Below are 17,398 nucleotides of genomic sequence, written 5' to 3'. Positions count from 1 at the left end.
AATTTAAAGACAAACAATTATATTTTGATTTGCTCTTTTTTATACTAGTTTTTTTTTAAGTGTGTCATACCACATTTACTATATTTATAATATTCATTGATTTTAGATTTTGATTTGATCAATCATAAATCATTTCATTTCATTCATTCATTAATAATAACAAAGAATACAAAAAGAATAATACCAGTATAGATAATATATATAGATGATAATATAAATAACAAAAAATGGCAAAATCAGAATCATCAAAGAATAACAATAGCAATAATAACAATAACAAACCAAAGAATAATAAAAAGAGAGCATCAACTTCAAAAGATGAAGATAATAATAATAAAGCATCGGCAGCAATTGCTGTCGAAGTTGAACAACCAGCAAGACCAAGATTGTCAGTCTCTGAGAGTATGGATAATCTAGCTGACCAAATCGATATTGAAATGAAAAAGAAAGACGATATCCTCCAATGTTTCTACGACATTGTCTCTGCAGATGAATCTACACGTATCAAAGGTATCTCCACACTCATTCTCACACTCGCCGAACTCCAAGAAGATTTCAAACCAGAAGATCATACCAGTGTATTAAGATATGGTAAGTAGTCAGTTAGATAATCATTCACATTCATTCATTATCCCAAATGTTAACCATCACAAAACATCGAAACAAAAACAATTACAATTATATACAGTTCCAAAAGTTATGGAAAATAGAGTAAAAGATATAAATAGTGAATTTTCACCGGAATTGAACTATTCTTTGCAACGTTTGGTTGGTGGTTTGGCGTCGAGTCGTGATATTACAAAAATGGGATTCTCGCTGGCACTCAGTGAGTTGCTAAATTCGCTGCCTGTCATCTCGATCAGTTGGTTCATTCGCTACTTGACCACCGCTATGGATACTACTGGTGCCAGTGGATTTTCAGAGCGTGAAGCGTTGTTTGGCCGTATGTTTGGTTTGATGGCTGTGATCAAGTCGGGTCGTATCGATAAGGAGCTCATTAGACGTGCTCCCACCAAGTCGTCGATCTACAACGCCAACCAACCGATCGACACCGACAACATCATCGAATCCATTCTGGAACAACTGATATACATCTCAAAGAAGCGTGCAGTCTACACCGAACTCGCATACGAAGTCATAACAGCACTCACCGAACAGATCCAAACCGATCAAAACTTTGACAAACTCCTACCATTCATCAAACAACTCATTCCCGAGAACATCGACGACTACACTCCAGATTTAATTTTATTGATTTTATCACTTTCAAATAATTATAAGGTTTGTATTATTATAATCTTTATTTTTTTTCCAAATTAAATACTTATTCATTTTATTATTTTACTTTTTTCTTTTCTTTTTTTTATTTAATAATTTAGAAATTCAAACTTTTAAAACATACAAATGGATGGAGTCATAGTTCATTATTTAATCAATCGAATCTACAGTTTTTAAAGATAATCTATGCCAAGTCGGTATCTACTCATCCAAGAGTTCACAAAGTTTGGCCAACTACATTTGCAATCTTACTTCAAAATCTTCCAGAGAATATTTCAGTAACCGAATTTTGGAAAAAAGTTGTTGAAAGTATGTATACAACATTAATCTTTAAATAATTTTAAAACAGTCACGTTTATTAATAATTATCTATTTTTTTAATAATATTTAGATCATCTTTTTACTTCAACTGCAAATAAAAAATCATTGGGATTACAACTATTTGAAATACTTTTACCAATGTTACCAGCCACCTCCATTCCAGAAATTTTCACAGTTCACTTGAATTACTATTTGAATCAATCATTACAATCCGATAATATATTACATGAAGTTGGTGTCCAAGTTGTATGTATCAAATCAAATAACGACGAATACTTTTAAAATATTACCAAAACCATTTTATTAATTTTAATATTCGTTCGTTCGTTCGTTTTAGTTCCAAATCATTCCAAAAACAGCAGAAATATCAAAAGAACATCGTTTACAATTAATTCTTTATTTCAGTGGAAATGGTTCAAAGGTATTCCAGAATCCAATCGATATCGTCAATGAGTTGCTCAGAGATATCGACTTTGAATCGATGAACAAATATATCAATACACTTTTCAATAGTTTCTACGACCCGGATGTCTCGATTGCCAGCAACAACAACAATAATGCCCGTATCGAAACACCGACTGACCCCAACGCTGAAGATGCCGTCGAGAGTGAAACCGACAACGAGCAATACAACGAAGAGCAACTACGTCTTTTGAATCTGCGTAATTGGATTCTCACTCAACTCGGTTACATCGTCAAGGAGTTGTTGCGTCGTCCAATGGATGCCGTCGCCACCCAGCAATCAAAGATCACCAACATTCTCAAGTTCCTCTATTTCCAAGCGTTCTTTTTGCCCAAAGAGAAAGCTACATCAGCTAAATCTAAACAACAACAAACCACAGATGATGTCTTCCTCAAGGAACTCCAAAGTCGTGTGCCAACCATCGACCTCCAACAAAAGACAAGAGATCAATGCGGTGCCAAGTTGTTGACAGTGCTCGAGAATCTCTCACATCATAATCTCGTTCACCAACCACTCGTTGACGGTGTTATGAGCAATGGCGAATTCTGGGTGAGCGAAGTCGTCAAGTTCCAGAATCAAGTGAGATTGACACACTCGTTGTCCACACCACTACCAATTGGTTTCAAACCACTCGAAAAAGTAGCCAAGGTGATCACTATGCTCCAACAGAACCCGGTGGAGAAGAGATCCATTCAGACACGTGCATTCGAGTTGTTGTTCCTCCATGTTTCGCTCCAATATCTCTATGAGCCATCAGAGATCTCCGAGTTGCTCGAGGATCTTGTCGCTGCCTACGAGGAGTTGGTTGGAATGCGCAAGCCAAAGAAGAACGGACCGAATGCCTTTATGATTCTCGTCGATATTCTCATCTCGCTCCTTGACAAACCACAGCATTTGTTGCGTTCCGTTGTCAAGTTGATTTTCTCGATTTTCTCGGAGGACATCACATTCCCAGTGTTGGAGCACATCTTGAACACAATCTCTGCACCAATCACTGAGATTTTCGATGGAATGGATGAAGACGACGATGAAGATGACGATGAATTCGAACCGATCGACGGTGAAGACGGTGAGGATGACGAGGACGGTGAGGATGGAGAAGACGAGAGTCAAGAGGATGGCGAAGAAGACGGTGAGGACAACGAAGATGACGAAGAGGAAGAAGAGGAAGAGGAGGAAGAAGATGATTCCGATGACGATGAAGTAGATCCAGAGATTGTTGCAAGAATCAAAAAGAGTCTTGGTCCACATTTGTTGTTGGAGGAGGACGACGAGATGGACGACGCCAAGCCACCCACCGCCAAAGAAGCCAGACAACTCGACAACTACCTCGAGCAAATCTTTAGAAGAAAGAAAGAACAGAAAGCCAAATTCAACAATATCAAGACAAAGACAATGACTTTGAAGATTCGTTTGATCGATCTCGTCGAGATCTACATCAAGAAGTCGACAGGTGCACCAAACTCTATCTTCTTCCAGGCGCTGCCACTGATGATCAACGCTGCCAACTCTGAAGAACCATCGATTTCCAACCGTTTCCTTACCATTTTCAAAAATAAGATCAGTACCATCAAGAAGTGTGCCGACAACGTCGATGTCAAGTCGATCAACGCGCTCATCAAGAGTTGCATCGAAACCATCAAGTCGTCCATAAAGATGAAGGGAGACGACAAGAAGAACAAACCATTTTTATTCCTGCTATCGGGACACACCGTTTACATGTGTGTTCGCGTGCTGATTTCCATGAGCAAACTGGATGTCGCACCGCTCGACGCCGAACTAACTCAACTGCTCCAAAAAGAAAACATCTCCAACAAGAACAACACTGTCATCCTATCGTTTATCACCGAGTTCTCTCAGCGTTTCCCACAGTTGATGTCCGGACACATCACCGACATGATGCGTGTTGTTGGCAGCGCCAACGACTACGTCTTCAAGAAGCTCCTGGAGATCGTCGGTGTCATGATTCCAAAGCGTTCGCCACAACAACAGGAGAATGTTGCTGCCACCAACGGAATGGTACAAGTGTTCCACGTCATCGTCAACACGCTCTCCGACGCCATCGACGAGTCACTCAAGTCCAAGAAGTACGGACAGCAACAAGCGGTACTCTTGCAACTCGCCAACATTTTCAATTTTATCATTTCACATCAATCGGTCGACAAGATCAAGTCAAAGATCGACGCTGCCAAGCTCAATGCGCTCCTTGTGGAAGTCTGCAAGGTCAACGGAAAGCGTGCCATCAAAGACCACGCCAAGCGTATCATCAAGCTGTTGGAGATTGAAAACAGCGATCTACTTGCACTGTCGAAGCGCAAGAGAAAGCAACTGGAGAGAGAAGAGAAGTTGTCGGCATCGACCGACAGCAACGCTACTGGCAGCGAATCAAAGAAGTCTAACAATAATATTTTAACAGTACACAACGCCAAACGTGATAAACCACAATCGAAATCAACACAACTCAAGGTCGACAACAAGATCAAGAGTAGACCAAAGAAGAAAGAAGAAGAAACCGACGAAGCAGCTCAACTTTACAAAGAATTACAAGATCCAAAAGAAGAAGAAACAAGACCAAAGAAAAAGAATGAAATCAAAGAAATAAAATAATAAAAAAAAACTTAAAAAATAAATTTATATATAATTAAAACAAATAACAATAATATTTAGTATTCTTAAATCTTTATTTATTTTACAATAAGTTTTTTATTGTTTTTTTTTAGAATGAAGAACGGTTGCATTCACAGTATCAGTAGCCTCTGAGAAGTATCGATCCATAAACTTAATTAAATCAACATTAGTATATCTTTATCTATTTCTATCTATTTATATTCTTTTCTTAATTAATAATTACTTTGATTCTTCAAAGAACTTTGGTAAACCAAACCAATGTACTGCTTGTGCAACTGTTATAAGATCAGCTGTGTTTGGTGGTTGATCAATGCACTCTGCAGGTGATTGTTTATATTGAATGTTTTCTGCTTTCTTTGCATTTGAGATTTGTGAAAGTGATGGATCGACACCGATCACCGATTTCCAGTTCGACATTTGCTTGACCATTTCCACAACCGACATCTATTGCCAAACTCTTGTGGAGTATCTTTTGTTATGTCATTGATGATATCGAACAGCTCTTGTGGATAGGTTGGTCTGAACGTGGCATACTTATCACCTACCTTTCCAATAGATCTTTTAATTCTTTGGTCTCTGTTGGATAAGTTGGTACTGAATCGATAACCCTTTTTGATAGCATGGTTCGAAATTAATAAGAAGTCAAGTTGTAAACTTTAAAAAATTTAAGTTTTGCAAAAATAAATTATTATTTTGAACCACTCTATTTTTTTTCTTTTAGTGATCATTTAAAAATAAGAATAAACTAAAGATGAATACAAATAATATTGAGGAATCAGATAAATTACTAGAGAATACCTTGACATTTACTGATTTTTATCCATTTGATAATTTAATAATATTACTTAAAAATCTTTTGAAAGAAAATGATAATGAACACAGAAATATCATATTAATGCGAAATATTGATATTATGAATAATAGAATTGTAATACCAGATAAAGTCGATACTCAATATCAATTAATAATAATATCACAATCATATTTATCATTATACACAAAGTTATTAAACAAATCACAATCATACACAATCAATATTAAAGAATGTAAATTCAAACAGGACTATTTCCAACTATCACAAATTAGCAAACGATATCGTTCAATATCAAGATTTACAAACAGTAATGCCATCAATGATGTGTATTTAGTGTGTGGTATTGATAAAAGATTGGTAAGATCATTTTTCAATGTAATTAATCAATTGACAATCATAAAACTAACAAATCAATTCAAAAGTATGTTTATAAAAAGATAAACTATAAAGATAATCAAAAATCTTATGAAAGAGCTGAGAATGAAATCAAATCAATGAAATTGCTCAAAGGTAATAAAAGATTTGTTCAACTTGTTGACTATCATCATGATAAAGACAATCAAATCTTTCATATCATTACTGAATATTGTGATGGTGGTGATCTTTCTCAAAAGTATGAACATTTAACTGATCTAAATCTGTATGTATAATAAATTTATCAAGATATGAATATATTACAATTAACCATTTTATATTGAATATAAAAATAGAATCTTTAAAGAATCAGATATTATTAAATATATTTCACAACTTTTCAATATTCTTTTGGAACTTGATAAACATGGAATTGTTCATTGTGATATCAAACCATCAAACATATTCATTGGTTATGATGGTACTTTGAAGCTTGGTGATTTTGGATGTTGTAAATTCATTGATCAATCAACAATCATTGAACATCAAGATTCAAAAGTATTTTTTGAGCCACCTGTTGTAATAACAAGTGTTCCGAATTCGAAAGAAATATCAGATCCATCTATTTTTGATATGAATTCAAACACACTTATAAATGCAACTCGTGGGACTAAAGGTTATATTTCACCAGTATGTATACTCTATTAATTGATTATTAAATATATTTTAACTAAATCAAAATTATAATTACAATTAGGAAGCAATGAACAGACAATATGCACAATCGTGTGACATCTTTTCAATTGGATCAACAATTCTCAAATTATTATGTTGGTAAATACTCGAATAATCATACTTTTAAAATATTATTATCAATCAGATATTAACTCTGTATTTTTGAATATTTAAATTGATCAGTCATCCAGATGATCGAAAAAATCATCAACTATTCCAAACTAATGGTGAAATTAAGATTTCAGAATGCAGATATTCAAAAAAATTGATTGATTTGGTTCATCAATTGTTGGATCAGAGTCCAAAGAATAGAGAATCATTGAATCAATTATTAAACCAATATATTGAAACCATCACCAATCAACATTTAATAACATTCAATTTAAATACTACATTCAAAAACACCTCAGTCATTATAAATGAAATTGAATTTGGTGATGAATTTAATCAACCTTTGGAATCTAATTCACTCCCTCCAAATCTGACATCATTATCATTTGGATATTCATTCAATCAAATATTATCAGTTGGTGTGTTACCTGAATCACTGCAATCGTTGGAGTTTGGAATTGAATTCAATCAAATATTATCAGTTGGTGTTTTACCTAAATCACTTAAATCATTGGTATTTGGTGATAAATTCAATCAAATATTATCAGTTGGTGTGTTACCTAAATCGTTGGAATCATTGAGGTTTGGCCGTGAATTCAATCAAATATTATCAGTTGGTGTGTTACCTCAATCACTGAAATCATTGGTGTTTGGTGTTAAATTCAATCAAATATTATCAGTTGGTATGTTGCCTGAATCACTGTATTTATTAAAGTTTGGTTGGATATTCAATCAAATATTATCAGTTGGTGTATTACCTCAATTACTGAAATCATTGGTGTTTGGAAATAGATTCAATCAAATATTATCAGTCGGTGTGTTACCTCAATCACTGAAATCATTGAGATTTGGTTGGGAATTCAATCAAATATTATCAGTCGGTGTGTTACCTAAATCACTGAAATCATTGAGGTTTGGTTGGGAATTCAATCAAATATTATCAGTTGGTGTGTTACCAAAATCATTGTATTCATTGAAGTTTGGTTGGGAATTCAATCAAATATTATCAGTTGGTGTGTTACCTGAATCACTGAAATTATTGGTGTTTGGATATGAATTCAATCAAATATTATCAGTCGGTGTATTACCTCAATTACTGAAATCATTGGTGTTTGGAAATAGATTCAATCAAATATTATCAGTTGGTGTATTACCTGAATCACTGAAATCATTGGTGTTTGGTCGAGGATTCAATCAAATATTATCAGTCGGTGTGTTACCTGCATCACTGAAATCATTGGTGTTTGGTCGTGAATACAATCAAATACTATCAGTCGGTGTCTTACCTGAATCACTGAAGTCGTTAGGGTATAGTTCAACGACAGATATTGAATTAGTCAGACAGGAATGGGGTTAGGGAACTTAACAATTTAAGAATTATAATTATAAAATAATCTAAAAACAAAAAATAAAAAAATAAAATGAAGAAAAAAAAAAAAATTGTTTCCAAAATAATTGTAAAGATCATACTTCTCTAATATTTATTTATCTTGAATTTTTACTTTTATTATTTAGAAAATACTTTATTGTTTGTTTTGTTTATATAATCATAAGATACTTTTAATTTTAATTTACATAGTTAATGGTTATCTTTATTAATTATTATTTGGAAGTTGCTTTTTGAAAGTTTCTATAGTATGTTAGGAAAAAATAAAATTTTAAAAGTAATGAATATCAATATTAAAAAAAATAAAATTTGATTAGCTTCAAGTTTGATATCAAAGAACATTTGTTCCTAACCTTTTCCTAAGATTTTATAATGAGCACTATATTAAATGTAGGGAAATCGGTGCTAACATTAGTTAGAAACTCCTATTTAGGAATCCAATAGGCATAATAATGTTGGAAATTGGGTCAAAAAAGTCGAAAAAGTACTATTACTTTTTAAAAAAATAATTGTATGGTGGTTTCGAAAAATCCAGATATCAAAGATTATCAACAACAGAGAATGAAATCAAAGAACACTTTGAAAAATTACATCAATATCTAATCAGAGAAGAACTTAAACTACAAAGAGATATTATCAATGATAAACATACAATCACAAATCAAATCGATAATAATATTATGAATTTGAAATATTTACAAAATAAAATGTTTAGAAAACAATATTAAAAATCTAATTTATTGATTTATAGTATCATTGATTTTTCCTTATGTCAACAAAGGTATTAATCAATAGTCCAACACAACACCAAATTTTATGGTGAAGCAATAACAATTTCTCCACATTTTTAGCCTTTTATCTGAAAAAGTTATATGAAATTTCCCACTTTTTATTTATCTGCTTCCTTTAATCTATCATCTTTTTCATCTTTTCTATTTTCTCTGTCAATAACTATAAATCTTTTGTATTAACTGTGTGATCCTTGAAATCCTTTGTCTCCCATTTTATACTCCCATGAATCATCGAAAGTTTGGAATTCATCCACTTCGCACATCATTCCTTGATCACTCCTGGAGCATGGTCGGGATTGAGCAATATATTGAATCTTTCCATTTGTATTGCGTATACCAATTTGGTTATTGATGAAAATTCTTTCTTTCCACTGTAGAGGTTAATATTTTCTTGTTCATCCAAAGGCACATCTACTTTTTGTTCTGATCCATCGATAACCGATGTTACCAAACACCCACAATTACTATAGTCTACAAACAATGAACTTCTGAAATGATATTAAAAAAAACAAACTAACAAAAGTGATACTCGAATACCACTAACGAACTCTCTAAAAACTAATTCAGAGACAACAAACAAACAGTAATAGCAACAGGATATTTGTCGTATAGTATTAATAAAAAAAAATTTAAAAAAGCTAAATATTGTCAAGGTGGTAGTGATTTTTCTCAAAAATATAAACATTTAAATGATCTAAATCAGTAAGAATAAAAAATAAAATACTTGTACAATCGAGATATTAATAGAACTTTTAATTGAGTATAAAAATAGAATCTTGTAAGAATAAGATATTTGTGAATATATGTTCTAAAATTAATATTTTAGAATTATAATAATCAAATCTACTGACACCTCAATAATTTATTAAGAATTCAACTATCACAATTCAAACAGTTTATGGACACGATTTCAAATAACTTAAATTAATAATCCTGCTATTTAAAAATAATTAAATATATTCGAATAATATCAACATTCAGTGAATCAACAAAATATCAATCTACCAAAGTTAACATAAAGAAATAACCAACAAGTTAATCTACAATGAATACCAAATTAGTAATCAAGAACAGATTTCTGAGATTGGGCCACTGCACTGGTCAAAGAAATCCAACCAGTATAAATACCATGGAAATCCACTATGGAAATCAATGATTCAACATTATTCAACTTTCCCAAATATTATTCTTATCTTAAAATTGTAAAATAAATAAATTATTATCTTTAAATATTATACTGTAAATTATATCTCTAAACTTTATTACATTCATTAAATCTATATTCTTGGTACCAAAACTATTCCTAAAGTAATTCCTAATCTTATATCAAAGTTGTATATTTATATGTTTATATGTATATTATAATATGATATTATTACCATTGAAAAATAACAATATATTCGACAAATTTTCAATATTCTTTTGGATCTTGATAAACAACAATTGTTTATTTATCACCAGTAAGTAAATTCCATATAATTGATATTAGAATATATTTAGCTAAATCTTAATAATAATACAATTAAAATATTTGAATGAAAATCTAAACACGAATGATTTCAGTATTTGAGGTAACTCACAAACTGATAATATTTGATTGAATACTTCTCCAAATATCAATGATGGAAAAGATCGATAGAACCACTGATTTGTCATTGCTATAAACAATCAAAAGGTGGGTAATTATCCCTTAGATTATTTTTTTACAACACCTAGGTTTCTAGTGGAATGAGACAAATGATTTTTCTTACTAGGTGAAAAACACTTTCAAAAGGTCCGAGCTGCATACTCCCGGTGAGAAACAACACTCCACTGATCCGTTGAAATCTAATTTTAAAAAGATCCCGAGATCTAGAAAAAAAAACGACAATGATCAATAATACAGCAGCAACAAAAGCAACACCATATAGAAAATGGCATTAGAATATGAAGTTTATTTGACAAAATTCAATTGAATCACCCTTATAACTATATGTTGGTGTGGCCTGCTAGTATTGAAAGAGTATACATACTAGGTAATAGATGATATCACCCACCAACATCAATATTAATATTTGAAACAACAACTTGAAATAAACCTTTTTTTTAAAAAAAAACAAGATATACAATTTATTTATAAACTACAATTGAAAAAGAGTAAAGAGTTTACTTTACTTTACTTTCTTGCTTTACGTGAATTCATTTGTTTCATGTTGAACAGCATGGTGGCAGTTTCATCGTTTCTCTGTGATTGACGTTGACGATAACGATCTTCTTCAGAGAGATTGGAGTTGAATGATTCTTTCTGGATGTTGGTGGTGAGTGTTGTTTCGAGAGTTTGTGCTTGTTGTAACCAAACTTGTGCACTTTGTTGTTGTTGTTGGAAATATTGTTGTTGTTGTTGATTGATGACTGGAGATTGCATTTGTTGTTGCTGTTGATGAACGATACGTTTCATCATGTTGGCAGACTGCATGTTTTGAGCACGTGATTTGTTGTAATCACCGGTGGCAGCTGTCTTTGAGCTGTTTTGAACCATGTTGATACCGATCTCTTCGATCTTGGCGTGTTCCTCAGCCAACTTTTGTTCTTTGGTGGTTTCCTGTGTCATTGTCATCACACGCAAACACTTCATTCCTTTCAGTGTGGTATAGGTGATTTGCAACTGGAATGGCAATGACTTTAGTGATTCATCTATTACTCTATCGGGGATGGTACCATAATCGAATGCTATGATAGTCTCTCGGTTGACATTACCAACCTCTTTGGAGATTGAAGATTGATTGACAGTCGGTGCCAGTGGATCTGAAATGTAGAGACCACGATGCAATCTAACTTTAATGGAGCAATGTGTTGCAAGTATTGGGAGTTCCAAAGCAGCTTTGAATTCTTCTTTAATCTTTAGTGGATCAACGATATCTACAGTTCCATTGGTCATCTCGGCAAGCTGACCGATTTGTTCCAACTTGGTGTCGGTTCCCTTGATGGTGAGAACCGAGACAGTGGTACCGTTCTTCTTGGCGATTTCACCGATCTCATTGTAGAATTTGGCAGATTCCAAAGATTTCCAACCTTCTAGAGAACCGATACCGGCGTTACTGAGACCGTCGGTTGCAACGACGATGGTGGAACCTGGGACGGCAGCAGTCATACCGACGGCAACTGCAATAGCTGGACCGAGTGCAGTGTTACCGTCAGCATACATGGCGAGTACTTTCTTCAAGAGCATCGATCTGGTCTTGGTAATCGGTTTATTCAGAGTGTGCTGGGCACCGTGTGCAATCAATTTCTCGGCATTGTGCAAATCGTCACCTGATATGGTAATAGGCTTCTGGGTGCCATCACCGATAATCAATACGTTGGCATTGAAAGCAATGATAGCAACACGACGGTTTGGAAAGTCTTTCGCAAGTGCTTCCAATTGTGATTCGATACCGTATTGTACACATTGAAGACGTGAGATGTCGAAACTCTTGGATTTGGCACCGTGATGATAGACCGGCTGTGGTAGGTTGTAGGTACGTTGCATACTTCCAGAGATATCCAAACAGAATACAACGAGTGAGGAATCTTGGTTGACTTCAACGGTTGGAGTGTTTTGATTGAAATTATTGTTGTTGTTTTTGGTAATGGGAGCTGGCTCGATTACATAGTCAATGATGTTTGACTTTGGAATCTCTTGGTCGTGCAAATTGAATGGAGTTGGCTCACCGCAGAACTCACAAGTCCACACTCCATCTTTGACACCTCCACCGGTTGCTATGTTCTTGCTGGTGGAACCATCGGCATTCTTTATCTCTGTGAAGTTATTGATGTGACTGTAGATGACATCACAACCCTTACAGTGCAATGGATCACCAGTTGCTATGGTTGGTTCATTGGAAAGAGTACCCAAATTAATATTTAAAATATTGGTATTGGCTTTCTTTACTAATTTCTTTTCTTTTTGAGCTACTCTTTGTTGTTGTGGCTTTCCAAATAGATATTGTGGTTGTGGTTGTGGTTGCGGTTGTGCAAATGGATTATATTGTGGTTGTTGTCCAAAATATATTCTTTGTTGTTGTTGTTGTGGTTGTCCAAATAGAAATGGTTGTTGTTGTTGTTGTTGTTGTTGTTGTTGTTGTTGTTGTTGTTGTGGTTGTCCAAATAGAGATTGGAGTTGTGGTTGTCCGTATGGCACTGGTATTTGTTGTTGTGGTTGTTGTTGTAGTGGTAGTCCGAATGGATCGGTCAGAGTATCATCTTGTAAATTTACAATTTCATTCTCTAAATAATTAAAATATAAGAATAAAAAAAAAAAATAAAAAAATAAAAAAAATAAAAATAAAAATAAAAATAAAACTCTGTAAGTGAAAATCCATTATTTAAAATTTCTGGTGCAATTTAATAATCATACCTATTTCCATCTCCTCATATTCATCTTTACCAGTGTAGCAATAGTGTGATCCAGCATTCATTTTTTTAAAGTTTAAAATTTAACAAATAAAAGGTACAAGTAGAAAAAAGAAAAAAAGAGTTAAGTTTATTAATAAGTGTATTAGATTTTAATATCAATTTGATGGTTTGATTTTTGATTTAATGTTCATTGTGCACCTCCTTAAATAGTTTAATTTTCATCAAAAAAAAGAATTTTTCACAAATTTTTGAGAATCCAGAAATTTTCGCTAATTTTGCTGACATGAGCAATCACAGTTTTCACTGAAATTTTAGGTGTTACTGAATAAGCACCACCGAAGAAAAAATTATAGGTTTACCTATTTGGAGAATTCTATTTTAATATGATCATTAGTTATATGACTGTAAGTAATTCTGATTTTCAACATATAATATATAAAATATATATATTGATGATAGTATCGGATAGTTTCTTTTCTGGTTTTTGATCATTTTGATGAATAAAAAAAGATTTATATTCAAGCGTAAAATGTTGTCGTTTTTTTAGTTTTATTTTTTACATTTCTTTATTTTTAAAAATGTTAAGAAATATTATAAGGAGATATAATAGTAGTAGCTATAGTAGTAATAAATTAGTTTTAAATTGTAGAAATATAAATATAAATAGTAATAATAATAATGTTTGTTTAAATAGATTTTCATTTAATAATAGTAATAATATATTAGCAAATAATATTAGCCATCAATATTTATTATATTCAAGTTATTCTACAACAAACACTACTTTTAATAATAACAATAATAACAAAAAAGATGATATTAATAATAATAGTAGTAATGTTTCATTATTTGGATTTGATAAATATATTGAAAATGAATTGAAGAATCAATTCAATGTGTTGGAAGCAACCGAGATTCAAAAGAAGACAATCAAACCGTTATTGTCTGGAAAGGATTTGTTTATTGTAGATGAAACAGGTACTGGAAAGAGTTTTCTTCTAATGTCATCTATTGTCAATGATTATCTGAGGAACTATAAATTAATTAATAAACAATCGAAACAACAATCACAATATCTTTCACCAAACTATATAATTGTAACACCTAATCGTGAATTAGCATGGCAATACGGTGATTGGATTAGAAAGTTAACAGCGAACATTGGCAGTGAACAACAACAACCAGCGGTTGCAATGGTAGTTGGAGGACAATCGCTAAGTTCTATCTATCAGCAATTGAAAGAGATTCAACCGAATATAATCATTGGAACACCTAATTATATATATGAATTGCTGGTAGCCGAGAGATTGTCAATCGATTCACTAAGGATGTTGGTTGTGGATGAAGCCGATCTCATCATGCAAGCGATGTCACGTAATTCAACATTCCGAGAGAAACAAAATCGAAAGAAACATCTACCAGAGGGTGTGAAACTAATCATTGAAATAAACAAACGTGCTCGTTCTAGAATGGATTTCCCAACATCAACACATCAACAACAATCATCATCGTCAACAAAAGATGATAAGAAACAACAACCAACTAAACAACAACAACCATTAATAACAGATAAATCTATATTATCATTAATCAATCCATTAAATAAGAATACAAGACAACAACAACAAAGAAAAGTAAGAGAAGTAGAGGATGTAGATGAAGAGGTGAAACATATCTATCAGAGAACGGTTCGTTGGTTCCAAACTATATATGCTTCGGCAACGTTGAATCTTAGGAATAGAAAGTATATCGATGAGAAAGATTGGATCAATGAGGATAGGGTGTATGTGACGCTGATGAGTAAGCAGAAGGAAGATTTGGCGGTGCCACAACAGTTTACGAATCGATTCGTTCCGGTGGTGTCTGAACAGGGTTTGTTGAATGCATTGGTTAGCAAATGGATAGAGTTTCAACCGACAAAAGCAATAGGTGTCATTCCCAACGACGGTAGTGTCGACAAGGTCGTACAATCACTCCGTGAGCGTGGCATCAACGCTCGGCCACTGAACGAGTTTATGGATTTCGAAACGTTCAACATCACCGGTATCAAAGACCAAGAGAAACGACAGTACTTCAAAGATCAAATAGCTAGTGAACGTAAAGCGAAAGAGCATACCGTTGCAAAAGAGAGAAAAGAGAGATCAAAACAACAACATGGTAAACAACAACAACAACAACAACCAACTATAATGGAAGAAGATGAAATAGAAATAGTAAAGCTACCAAATATGAATGATCAACAGATATTATATATTGGAAAAGAGAATGCAATTCGTGGTGTTGATATAAGTAGCATTGGACATGTATTCATTTTGAATATCACATTGACCATGAGTTCCTATCTTCACATGGCAGGTCGTAGCGGTAGAATGGGTCAGAAAGGTCATGTCATTTCCATCTACAATGCATTGCTCTCACGTAAATACGAAGGTGTTATGAAATTATTAAATACACCATTCCAAGAAGATACCTAAGTTAAATTCAAATAAAATATATTCAATTAACTATCTTGTTGTTTAAACTTTTAAGTTGTTATTTATTCGTTTGTTTCAACAGATTTTATCTTGAAGTTGATCTATCTCTATCTCTTGGTGGTGATAATGATCTAGAGTCTGATCTTGATCTTGATCTAATTTGTTTCTTATTGCTTGTTCTTGGTGGTGATGAGGATGGTGATGGGGATGGTGAAGCTTCTCTTCTTGATCGTGGAGGTGTTGCAGATCTATCTCTAACTCTACCTCTTGGACTCGTCGATGAAGATTCTCTCTTGACTCTAGGTGGTGAGTTCGATGGTGATCTGTCTTTTCTTGTCGAGTTTCTCGGTGGTGTTGCAGAGGGTGATCTCGATGATGTTCTCTTTGAACTTCTTGGTGGTGTCAATGACTCTCTCTTCACCGCGCTGTTGTTACTGCTAACAGATTGTGGTGGTGGTGGTGATTCATCTCTACTATATTTATATACTCTAGGCGGGGTTGAAGATCTCTCTCTCGATCTATCTCTTGGTGGTGTAGGTGATCTATCTCTTAATCTACTATCATTACTGTCCTTAGTACTATCTCTACTTCTACTATCACTTCTACTTCTTCTCTTTTTATTATATTTATCATCTTTATAAGAATCTTTACTTGTATTATCCTTTCTACTTGATCTCTCTCTTTCTCTATCTCTATCTCTTCTATCTCTATTTCTTCTATCTCTTTCATCTTCACTACTATCGCTACTGTCACTACTACTGCTACTGCTACTGCTACTGCTATGATCTCTTTTACTTCTCTTTCTATCTCTTTCTCTTTCTCTATCTCTACCGTTATCTTTATCTTTTTTATCGATGTTTCTATCTCTACGATCTCTTTCTCTATCTTTTTTATCTTGTCTTTCCATCTCCTTCATTTGTCGTCGCTGTTCACGTTCCCTTTGTTCTCTCTGCTTTTCTCTCTCTTCATAGGCTTGCTTTCTCTTTAGTTTATGTTCTTCTTGTATCTTTTGATCTAAACTGGTACCGGGAACATAGCCAGCGGGCAATTTCAGTGCATTCTGGAATCGGAGATTCTCTGCGTCCTTGACGTGCTGAGCTTGATGTGTCTCGCTAAGATCAAAGGTATTACGCAGCTTCTCCACCGATGTAATATCGCCATCCTCTCGCTCATTGTCTCTCTTCAACTCCTCCCGCTTTTTCTGTTTCAATCGCTCTATTTCATCGTCGTCGTAGCCACTCTCATAGAGATTCTCTTCGACTGCCCATTCCTCGACGGCCAACTCTATCTTTCGCAATTCATTATGCTGAATGATCTCCAAGTTTGCCTTTCTCTGTGGTGCCAACTTTTGATTATCCGGTTGTTTGAACTGCTGTTGATTCAACTTTGATTGATTCTGTCGATTGGTGTTTACAAACGAAAGATTCCTCTGAACATATCCATTCGTACCAGAACCTCTTGGTGTTCTTAAACCAATTCCGTTATACATTATTTAACAATATTGTTAACAACTTTATATAATTATATAAATATCAAAATATATATAAATTAAAATCTAACTTTATTAAGTATTAAAATCTAAATAAATAATTAATAATAATGAAAATAAATTATTTTAATTGTTGAAAATTTTGTAATAGTTTTTTTTATTTTTAAAAATATCATCAA

At 33.4% G+C, this 17,398-nt stretch overlaps 6 protein-coding genes across 6 annotated transcripts; 3 read left to right on the top strand and 3 right to left on the bottom strand.

Moving 5' to 3' along the window:
* Nucleotides 1-227: 227 nt before the first annotated feature.
* On the top strand, nt 228-4,669 carry PPL_12154 (DNA polymerase V family protein; the record flags this gene model as incomplete). Its single annotated transcript, XM_020582898.1, has 6 exons — nt 228-591; nt 689-1,281; nt 1,380-1,587; nt 1,670-1,845; nt 1,937-2,641; nt 2,813-4,669. The coding sequence occupies 6 exons, from the start codon at nt 228-230 to the stop codon at nt 4,667-4,669; spliced, it is 3,903 nt and encodes a 1,300-aa protein (XP_020429679.1).
* Nucleotides 4,670-4,765: 96 nt separating this feature from the next.
* On the bottom strand, nt 4,766-5,107 carry PPL_12153 (class I SAM-dependent methyltransferase; the record flags this gene model as incomplete). Its single annotated transcript, XM_020582897.1, has 2 exons — nt 4,766-4,865; nt 4,914-5,107. The coding sequence occupies 2 exons, from the start codon at nt 5,105-5,107 to the stop codon at nt 4,766-4,768; spliced, it is 294 nt and encodes a 97-aa protein (XP_020429678.1).
* A 334-nt stretch (nt 5,108-5,441) lies between these two features.
* Nucleotides 5,442-8,819, top strand: PPL_12152 (uncharacterized protein; the record flags this gene model as incomplete). Its single annotated transcript, XM_020582896.1, has 7 exons — nt 5,442-5,879; nt 5,942-6,144; nt 6,215-6,548; nt 6,616-6,692; nt 6,777-7,387; nt 8,220-8,241; nt 8,627-8,819. The coding sequence occupies 7 exons, from the start codon at nt 5,442-5,444 to the stop codon at nt 8,817-8,819; spliced, it is 1,878 nt and encodes a 625-aa protein (XP_020429677.1).
* A 325-nt stretch (nt 8,820-9,144) lies between these two features.
* On the bottom strand, nt 9,145-13,318 carry PPL_12151 (type A von Willebrand factor domain-containing protein; the record flags this gene model as incomplete). The annotated part of the gene is made up of 4 exons (XM_020582895.1): nt 9,145-9,370; nt 10,463-10,540; nt 11,042-13,127; nt 13,258-13,318. 4 exons carry the CDS (start codon nt 13,316-13,318, stop codon nt 9,145-9,147), a joined length of 2,451 nt encoding a protein of 816 aa, XP_020429676.1.
* A 516-nt stretch (nt 13,319-13,834) lies between these two features.
* PPL_12150 (uncharacterized protein) lies at nt 13,835-15,730 on the top strand (the record flags this gene model as incomplete). Its single annotated transcript, XM_020582894.1, has 1 exon — nt 13,835-15,730. The coding sequence occupies one exon, from the start codon at nt 13,835-13,837 to the stop codon at nt 15,728-15,730; it is 1,896 nt and encodes a 631-aa protein (XP_020429675.1).
* Nucleotides 15,731-15,815: 85 nt separating this feature from the next.
* Nucleotides 15,816-17,219, bottom strand: PPL_12149 (uncharacterized protein; the record flags this gene model as incomplete). Its single annotated transcript, XM_020582893.1, has 1 exon — nt 15,816-17,219. The coding sequence occupies one exon, from the start codon at nt 17,217-17,219 to the stop codon at nt 15,816-15,818; it is 1,404 nt and encodes a 467-aa protein (XP_020429674.1).
* Between the last annotated feature and the right edge of the window lie 179 nt (nt 17,220-17,398).

Source organism: Heterostelium album, assembly GCF_000004825.1.
Source record: "Heterostelium album PN500 unplaced genomic scaffold PPL_scaffold10, whole genome shotgun sequence".
NCBI lineage: Eukaryota > Evosea > Eumycetozoa > Acytosteliales > Acytosteliaceae > Heterostelium > Heterostelium album.
The sequence above is the reverse complement of the archived record's forward strand: the minus strand, read 5'-3'. Positions and strand labels throughout refer to the sequence as shown.